This window comes from Panthera uncia, assembly GCF_023721935.1.
Source record: "Panthera uncia isolate 11264 chromosome A1 unlocalized genomic scaffold, Puncia_PCG_1.0 HiC_scaffold_17, whole genome shotgun sequence".
Taxonomy (NCBI): domain Eukaryota; kingdom Metazoa; phylum Chordata; class Mammalia; order Carnivora; family Felidae; genus Panthera; species Panthera uncia.
This window is the reverse complement of record NW_026057577.1, coordinates 4566223-4576516: the sequence shown is the minus strand read 5'-3', so window position 1 is coordinate 4576516 and position 10294 is coordinate 4566223. Positions and strand designations below refer to the sequence as shown.

Below are 10294 nucleotides of genomic sequence, written 5' to 3'. Positions count from 1 at the left end.
TATATGGAAACAAATGAAAATGAAAATACAACAATCCAAATGCTTTGGGAAGCAGCGAAGGCAGTCCTGAGAGGAGAATACATTGCAATGCAGGCCTATCTCAAGAAAGAAGAAAAATCCCAAATACAAAATCTAACAGACACCTAAAGGAAATAGAAGCAGAGCAGCAAAGACACACCAAACCCAGTAGGAGTAGAGAAATAATAAAGATCAGAGCAAAAATAAACAATATAGCATCTAAAAAAAAAAAAAAAAGAAACTGTAGAGGAGATCAATGAAACCAAGAGTTGGTTTTTTGAAAAAATAAACAAAATTGATAAACCTCTAGCCAGGCTTCTCAAAAAGAAAAGGAGATGACCCAAATAGATAAAATCACAAATGAAAATGAAATTATTACAACCAATCCCTCAGATATACAAGCAATTATCAGGGAATACTATGAAGAATTATATGGCAACAAACTCGACAACCTGGAAGAAATGGACAAATTCCTAAGCACCCACACACTTCCAAAACTCAAACAGGAAAAAATAGAAAATTTGAACAGACCCATAATCAGCAAAGAAATTGAATCAGTTATCAAAAATCTCCCAACAGGGGCGCCTGGGTGGCGCAGTCGGTTAAGCGTCCGACTTCAGCCAGGTCAGGATCTCGCGGTCCGTGAGTTCGAGCCCCGCGTCAGGCTCTGGGCTGATGGCTCGGAGCCTGGAGCCTGTTTCCGATTCTGTGTCTCCCTCTCTCTCTGCCCCTCCCCCGTTCATGCTGTGTCTCTCTCTGTCCCAAAAATAAATAAAAAACGTTGAAAAAAAAAAATCTCCCAACAAATAAGAGTCTGGGACTAGAGGGCTTCCATGGGGGAATTCTACCAGACATTTAAAGCAGAGATAATACCTATCCTTCTCAAGCTGTTCCAAAAAAATAGAAAGGGAAGGAAAACTTCCAGACTCATTCTATGAAGCCAGCATTACTTTGATTCCCAAACCAGACAGAGATGCAGCAAAAAACCAGAACTACAGGCCAATATCCCTGATGAATATGGATGCAAAAATTCTCAACAAGATACTAGCAAATCGAGTTTAACAGTATGTAAAAAGAATTATTCATCATGATTAAGTTGGATTCATTCCTGGGCTGCAGGGCTGGTTCAACATTTGCAAATCAATCAATGTGATACATCACATTAATAAAACAAATGAATAGAACCATATGATCCTGTCAATCAATGCAGAAAAAGCATTTGACAAAATTCAGCATCGTTTCTTAATAAAAACCCTCAAGAAAGTTGGGATAGAAGGAACATACTTAAACATCATAAAAGCCATTTATGGAAAGCCCACAGCTAATATCATCCTCAATGGGGAGAAACTGAGAGGTTTCTTCCTGAGATCAGGAACATGACAGGGATATCCACTCTCACTGCTGTTGTTTAACATAGTGTTGGAAGTTCTAGCATCAGCAATCAGACAACAAAAAGAAATCAAAGGCATCAGAATTGGCAAAGATGAAGTCAAGGTTTCACTTTTTGCAGATGACATGATACTGTACATGGAAAACCCAGAGACTCCACCAAAAGTCTGCTAGAACTGATACATGAATTCAGCAAAGTCGCAGGATACAAAATGAATGTACAGAAATCAGCTGCATGTTTATACACCAATAATGAAGCAACAGAAAGACAAACAAAGAAACTGATCCTGTTCACAATTGCTCCAAGAATCATAAAATATGGGCAGAAATGGGCAGAAAACATGAATAGACACTTCTCCCTTCTATTCTGAACGACAGACTTGCTGGGTAAAGGATTGTTGGCTGCATATTTTTCCTGTTCATCACATTGAAGATTTCCTGCCATTCCTTTCTGGCCTCCTTTCAGTAGATAGGTCTGCTACCACCCTTATCTGTCTACCTTTGTATGTTAAGGCCCATTTATCCCTAGCTGCTTTCAGAATTTTCTCTTTATCCTTGTATTTTCCAGTTTCCCTATGATATATCATGCAGAGGATTGATTCAAGTTACATCTGAAGGGAGTTCTCTATGCCTCTTGGATTTCAATGCCTGTTTCCTTCCCCAGATCTGGGAAGTACTCAGCTATGATTCGTTCAAGTATACCTTCAGCCCCTTTCTCTCTCTCTTCTTCTGGAATTCCTATGATAGGGATATTGTTCTGCTTGATTGCATCACTTAGTTCTCTAATTCTCCCCTCATAATCCTGGATTTTTTTATCTCTCTTTTTCTCAGCTTCCTCTTTTTCCATAATTTTATATTCTAATTCACCTATTCTCTCCTCTGCCTCTTCAATCCATGCTGTGGCTACCTCTGTTTTATTTTGCACCTCATTTATAGCATTTTTTAATTTATCATGACTATTTTTTAGTCCCTTGATCTCTGTAGCAATTGATTCTCTGCTGTCCTCTATGCTTTTTTCAAGCCAAGCAATTAATTTTATAACTATTACTCTGAATTCTTGTTTGGTTACATTGCTTAAAAGGTTTTGATCAATATATTAGCTGTCGCTACTTCCTGGAATTTCTTTTGAGGAACATTCTTCCATTTCATCATTTTGCCTCGTTTTCTGTCCCTTATACATTTTAAAAGCTTTTTGTCAGGGCGCCTGGGTGGCTCAGTCGGTTAAGCGTCCGACTTCAGCTCAGGTCACGATCTCGCGGTCCGCGAGTTCGAGCCCCGCGTCGGGCTCTGGGCTGATGGCTCAGAGGCTGGAGCTTGCTTCTGATTCTGTGTCTCCCTCTCTCTCTGCCCCTCCCCCGTTCATGCTGTGTGTCTCTCTCTGTCTCAAAAATAAATAAACGTTAAAAAGAATTTTTTTTAAAAAAAAAAAGCTTTTTGTCTGCTCTGCACCTGCAAGCACTTCTATATTAAAGGAGGGTCATACACTGCCCAGGTCCTGGCCCTTCAGGAGGTGTTTTTTTGGAGATTGTTACATGCTGTCTATTGTTGTGACTTTGATTATTTTATTACCCTACTCATAGTGATATTTTGGACCCTCCACCAGGTGTGTTTTGATTTGTTTCTTGGAGTAGTCGTATCTTTTTTCCAGCTTTCCCATTTTCTTCCTAGTAGATTCTGTCTTTTTTCCTCCCAGGCTCTGGTTTTCAAAGTCCTTTGGCTTCTGAACTTCTTTGTTTGACAGACGTGGGAAGTATGGATCCCCCTACTTCTCCACCATGTTGACCCCTTGCTAACAGATGCACAATATAAATCAAGATAAAGCACAGATGCTCATAGATAGTTCAAATTTCTGGCGGCTGGATGCTGAGATGCTAAGTGTGGTTCCCGGGGAAGGAGCTGGGTGGCGCCACTCTCACTGGTCTGCTGTGCGCTGCCTCTGGACAGATTGCTGCAATCAAATGCTGAATGCTATCTTTGCTTTTCACCTTTTTAGTAAAAGCAAAAGTCCTCTTCAGATTTCTTTCAGTTAGTAAAAGCCTCTGTATATCTTATAGACACTGTTACATTCACTCTTTCAGGACAAAATTGCTAATTTTCTCTGACTGGAGGTGTGGTTTTGAGTCATATCACAGCTGGAATAAGATTTGTATGCTTCTTGTAGATGAGATGGGGCATGCCACCCCAAAAAATGGGACTGCGGCATAATTATTTTCAGTTTAAGGCCTTTGAGATCCTGAAATCCTACATCAGCCTAAGGCAGGGCCGCCTGAAAAAAGGAAACTTCAGGGGTCCTAAATACGCCCCAAGAACAATCCTAATCTCTTCTTGGAGGAGAGAAGCCAGCCTCAATCCCAGATGAACTTGGTCCCAAACGGGCACATCTCTGGTCTATTTCCTGAGGGCTCATTCATCTTTCCAAAAAAACATTTGCTTTTCCATAAGCTCCCTACCTACTCCCACTTTCCTGTCTTAAGTGAGTTTTTAGACCCAAGTTCCAAGCAGTCCTGCAAGTCCCCCACGTGTATGCATCATGCACATGCTAATCAGTTTCTGTTTGTTTTTCTCCTGTTGTGTCTCTGGTTAGTCAAATTTACAGGGAAAACAGTCTTCTTCCTCTCCCAGTGTTAACCTTCCTTGCTGCATTTCTGGGGTCATCCTTGAAACAAACATTTCCAGGCTCTGGGCCTGGCTTTGACCTTATGATGCAAATCTGTGTCAAGCCTAAAAACACTCTTTCCATAAGTAGGAGAATAAACGTGGCCCAAGGAACTGACTGTCTCACCTTGCTTCCTGTTGACAGGTAAAATGTGGCATGGGAAGGTGTGTCTTCCCAGGAAGCAGTGTGGGACAAGGAGGCAGGGTACACATCTTGGCTCTAACTGCATGTGTATGCAGAGCTCACATCCAACCCTTCCACATGCAGGGCCTTCTCTATCCCACATGGAGGTGGACCCGACCTTCCAGGAGGAACCCACTGTGCTGGGGAGGTGGACCCGACCTTACAAGAGGAGCCCACTGGGTTGGGAAGTGGACATGACCTTCCAGGAGGAGCCCACTGGGTTGGAGAATGGACACGACCTTCCAGGAGGAGCCCACTGGGTCTGGAAGTGGACACGAACTTCCAGGAGGAGCCCACTGGGTTATGGAAGTGGATATGACCTTCCATGAGGAGCCCACCGGGCTGGGCAGGGGCTGGCTGCATGGAGCACTGGGCCTTCCTCCCTCTGACAAATGCTCTCTCCTGGACCAGACTCTGGTCAGGCTTCTTTGAACCCCCTTCTCGACTTGGCCTCGACTTTTTATTTATTATTTATTATTATTTGTATTTATATGTTTATAGAAATATACACATTTTATACCATTTCTTATTTACTTATATTTATATAGCTACAAAATATTTATAAATAGCCCATTTTATTCATATATATAAATATAAGCATTTCAGTAATTGTTTTGCATTTATATATCTACAGAAATATGCATATCTTGTAGCATTTCTTATTTACTTATACTTACATAGATATAAAACTTTTATAAATACTGTATATATATTCCATATTTATATTTATAAAATTAACATTTAATAAATAATGTAAATATTTATTTATATATATGTATAGAAATATACACATTGTATAACATCTTATTTATTTATATAGATACAAACTATTTTAAAATACTTCATGAATATTCCATATTTATATTTATAAATCTAAACATTTTAATAAATTTTAACATAAATATTTATATTTATACATGTGTAGAAATATACACATTTTATAGCACTTCTTATTTAGATAGATGAAACATTTTATAAATATTTATAAAAATTCCTTAAGCATGTTTTTTTAAAAGCAGGCTCCATTCCCCGTGGAGAGCCCAACACAAAGCTTTAACTCACATCCCTGAGATCAAAAGTTGGATGCTAACAGACTGAGCCACCCAGGCGCACCCAAAATTCCTTATACATTTTTAAAGAATGGTGCACATGATTATGGAAGCTGGAAAATCCCAAGGTTTACAGGGTGTCTGCTGGCTGGAGACCCAGAAGAGTGGATCTGTTGTGTGTCTGTTCATATCCAAGGGGAGGAAGGAAGCTGATGTCCTCTTTAGAACGCCCTCTTTGGGTGGTCAGCCTGATTGGATCAGGCCCACCCACATTAGGGAGTGCCATCTTCTTCCCTCAGTCTGCAGATTCGCTGTGAATGTCATGCAGAACCACCTCATGGACACACCCAGAATCATGCTCACTCCAGGGCCCCATCTAGTGGACATAGGAGAAACCACCACAATGACTTTATTTGGAAAGGGAACAGCTTCAAAAAACCTTCTCAGGCTAGCAGGAACCTGGGTTCCACTCTGTGTGTCCTGTGCTCAAAGGACAGTCCCTGCTGTGGACAGGTCCCATTCCTCCTGCATAATTTGGGCTCAAAGATATAAGTATTAGCCTCTCTGGCTGCCCTGAGACTACCTTAAACCAGTGGTTTACAATGACAGAGATGCGTTTTCTCAGGGCTGTGGAGGCCAGGAGTCTGAAGTCAAGATGTCACAGGGCTGTGCTCCCTCTGAAGGCTCAGGAGGGTCCCTTCTGCCTCTCCCAGCTGCTGAGCTCCCAGGCATTGTGGGTTTGTGGCCTCCATCACCACATGGCTGTCTCAAACCCCCTCCCTTGTCTCATAAAGATCCTCCCTGATCCAGGATGCTCTCACCTCAAGATCCACCCCCCACCTTATCACCTTTGCAAAGACCCCATTTTCACATGAGGCCACATTCTGAGGTCCTGGGTGGGCAAATCCTCTGGGGGCTACAACTGAACTCACTGCAGTTTCTCAGGAGCTGCAAGTGTTTGCCTGGATATCTGCTCGGCAGACATCTGCTCCAAGTTTCCCCAAGTTTTCTTCCTTCCTTCTTCTTTTCCAACACAAGTGCATCCTTCACCATGACCCATGCTGTCCCTACATTGTGATGTTGACCTGTGACTGCCTGATGCCCTTTGAACCCAGGAGGAGCTGGAGGCCCACATGGACCCCCACAGCTGCCTCTCCACTTTGTGACCCCTCTGTAGGGCACCCTTCTGCCCCCATGAGCCCTGAAGGTGGGCACTGGGAGGCCTGTGCCCCATGGCAGAAGGGCATCATGGGACCACGGGTAGGCTTGGGATAAATCGGAGGGCATTCCCAGTACAGCAGTGGATGCAGGTGCATCATGGCCACCATGGGGCCCTTACTGTGCACATCCTGGGTCCCCATCTCTAGGGAGCAGCAACACAGCCCTCTGGGGTGGGGGGCATTGGGATGAAATGAGACATTCCCATGTATGTGCAAATGCACACAACTTGCTTAAGGTAGAATCTCTCTTTCATGTCTGGGTGTGAGCACACACACTAACCAACAGAATGTGCACAGAGTGAGTTGAGTTACCCTCAAGATCACATGGGGTCACAGCCCAGGGACCCTCCTTGGGAGAAAGACCCCTTCCATGTCTGGGGGGCAAGTCTTCACTCTACATCAGATCTGGCAGCTGCAGCCAGGGGAGGCACATGATGGACCATCCCAATCCTGTTCATGCCCCCATTGGCCTCTCCTAGCACTCAGGGGACCAGCCTCACTGGGGAACCCTGAGCGCTCTCCCCAGGAGCTCCTGGGCTCCTTCCAGCTTCCCTCCATCATCATACCCGTAAGTAGGGTGGAAGCAGCTTCTGGCAGTGGTTTTAGTCTCATCTTCCCTCCATCCTCATGCCTTGTTTGATTCCACATCCACACTTGTGTCTAGTATACTCTCTCTGCCCACATGCCCTGATTCAACCCTGACCAACCTCAGGGAGCCCTGGAGTCTTTGGCTTGGCCTCAATGTAGCTCTGTCTGCACCGACCTGCCATGGTGAGGTGGGAAGACAGAGGCATCCAAGGTAGACCAGATGACTAGGACTTTGTGAGTGTCAGAGAGTGGAGGAGAAGGGGAAGTGGGTAGGTAGGAGAGGGGTGTGAACAGGAAGAAGGTGGGAGAGGAGGGGATGAGGAAGGCTAGCATTTATGGAGCAACTACTTCATGTCTGGCACTAGGCTCAACATTAAACATGTGCCCCAAATTCATTTCAGAAAATCACCCCACAGCATGTAATGATATGGTGTAATAGTCAGCTTGGTCTCTGTAACAAATACCACAGACTGGGAGGTTTAAACAACGCATTTATTTTTTCCCAGTCCTGGGAACTGGAAGCATGAGATCCAGGTGTGGGCAGGGCTGGTTCCTCCTGAGGCCTCTCTCCCCGGCGTCCACACACCATCTCTTCCCCGTGTCCTTACACGGTTGTCCCCTGTGTGTGTCTATGCCCTGATCCCCTCTTCAGTTAAGGACCCCAGTCACATGGGATCAGATGGGATCAGGCCCTACCTTAGTGACTTCATTTTACCTGAACCACCTCTGTAAAGCCCCCATCTCCAAATCCAGCCCCGTTCTGAGGCCCTGGGGATTGGAGCTTCAACATGTGAACTGGAGGGGACATGATTCAGCCCATAATGTTTTGTCAGTATTTTACAGGGAAGGAAAGTGGAGATAACACAGGATCATCCAGAAAGGTGCACCCTTGTATGTGATCTAGCTGGGACTTAGAATGGATACATCTCCCCCAAATCAGTGACAGGCTGGAGCAGATCATGGGTCTTGCTGGAGGAGGATTCCCACCCTGTCCTGTCCCTCACCCTGAGGAGGCCCCAAGGCCTCTGGGGGCTGCCCTTCTGAGCAGATGGTCAGGGGGCTGGGGTCGTGTGTCCAGAGGCAGAAGAATGGCCTCAGGGGTGCCGAGAAGGACAGTCCAGAGAACGCGTAGATGAGGGATCCATTGCTCACGCTGTAGAAGGAGATTCTGCCTGCATCACAGTCCAGGAAAACGCCCACACGATGCAGGGGCTCCGAAGGGTGCAGGCGAACTCTTGGGAAGGCAAGTGCCCAGAACCCCTTCTTGTACAGCTCCAGGGCCCAGAGTCCGTGCTGGGGGGACTTGGGGATCCTTCCCTTCCGATCCAAGCTCTCCAGACACACGCCCAGGTTCCAGGCCTTCCTGTGCCCCACCTGGACCTCCCAGTAATACCTCCCAGCTGAGAACTGCTCCAGGCCCAGCACACAGGGGTCCCGGTCGAATCTGCTGGGGGCGTTGGGCAGCTCTTGTTCAAAGAACAGCCGCCTCACAGTCTTCCTGTCCTCAGAGAGAGCGAGCTTGGGGCTTGCAGTGTCAGGGTCCAGGGATGGGCTCACTGCGGGAAGAGGAGAGGATCAGGTTTAGGGGTTGGGGTCCCCAACCTGTGCTCCTGCATGGAGGTGGAACCATGCCTCCCTGGGAATCCCTGTGCGTCCCTGTTCTCTGTCCAGGACCCTGTGCACACAGGCCATCCCAGAGCAGTGGAGGCGGCTCCCTGTGAGTCCCCTTTCTCTGTCCAGGATCCTGTGCAAACAGGCCATCCCAGGGCAGCAAAGGCGGCTCCAGGGGGAGCCAGGGAGAACCAGGGGGGATTCCTATGAGGGGACAGGGGGGCACACTGTGAGATAGGCATTGCTCCCAGGGCCCCGTGTGTCAGGATGGATGTGGATGTGCATGTGTGTGTGTGCATATGCACTTGTGTGTGGGGGGGCTATGTGGGCGTGCATGTGAGAGAGACAGGGACAGACAGACACAGGTAGACATAGAGAGAGGGATAGAGAGACAGAGACAGAGAGGCAAGGAAAGAGAGAGAGACAGAGAGACAAGGAGAGCAAGGAGAGATATACATAGGGAGACACAGGAAGAGAGATAGAGGGAGACTGAGAAAGGTATGGACACAGACAGAGACAGAGGAAGACACACACAGAGAAAGACACAGGGAGACAGAGATAGAGAGAAAGACATAGGAGGACACGTGAAGAGACAGGGTGACATGAGATGAGGTCACAGGTGCATTGATGCCATTGGACAGCTCTGGGGTCAACCACTGAAGGGGAGATCCCATCTGGAAAACCCTGAGAGACACCTTAGCAGCCTCACAAACTGAGATGAACACCTTCCAAAACAGATCCCTTCTCTCCTGTCCCACTGTCCTTCTCAGAGCCCTCAGGCCCTCATCATGTCACCTGGGAGAGGGTCTGTCTACACCTGAGAGGCAGGGAGGGTGGGGATCAGCTGGGAGCCCCAGCTGCCTGTGCAGACACCTTCACGACAACAGAAACCTCCTGGCTGGTGTCCACCCTTGCCCATTCAGTAGGCATGCTGCTGGTTGCTGGGGTCTGCATACAATGCCCCAGACACTCATGTTTCCTGACCATCCATCCCTGTCAGCTGGACAGAACACACACTCTCCTCCTAACAGAACCACAACTTTCTCCCCAGTCTCTACTTCCTTCTGGAAGGAACCCTGCTCCCTTTCGCTTTCCAGCAAAGACCAAATGTTCTCCCCGATTTCTCATTGCTGCTTCCTGAAGTCTGCACCCTCTGCTCCATGCAAACCCTTTCCCTGTAGAGTCTGGGCCATGCAGATTGAGCCCACCCATATTCATATCTATGATGGCCAAACATGGACTCACTAGCTGAACAATGGGCCCGGCTCCTTCTATTCCAAATTCCCTCATCATTAAAAAATATTCATGTCAAAAAACAGTTTGAGACTTACAAAGAGGTTGCAAAATACCATACACAATATGCCCATGATAACATCTCATATAACCCACAGTAATAGGATCAAAACCGTACAATTGACATTGATACAAAAATATTCTATAGTGACTTCTTGCACACCTGACTGTGGAGAACCACCTGTGCCCTTGTGCACTGAGTCCTCTTGCACACCACCCACACCTGTCACTGGAGCTCATCCTGTGTCCTTGTGTGCTGACTCCTCTTGTACACACCCACACCTGTC

At 46.5% G+C, this 10294-nt stretch overlaps 1 protein-coding gene across 1 annotated transcript in view; it reads right to left on the bottom strand.

Moving 5' to 3' along the window:
- Positions 1 to 7337: 7337 nt before the first annotated feature.
- Positions 7338 to 10294, bottom strand: part of LOC125934806 (butyrophilin subfamily 1 member A1-like) — a 6762-nt gene continuing 3805 nt past the window's right edge. Inside the window, exon 3 of the mRNA XM_049648400.1 lies at positions 7338 to 8659. Within this exon, the coding sequence (XP_049504357.1) occupies positions 8061 to 8659 (599 nt within the window). The 3' untranslated portion in view covers positions 7338 to 8060. The remainder of the gene's footprint in view (positions 8660 to 10294) is intronic.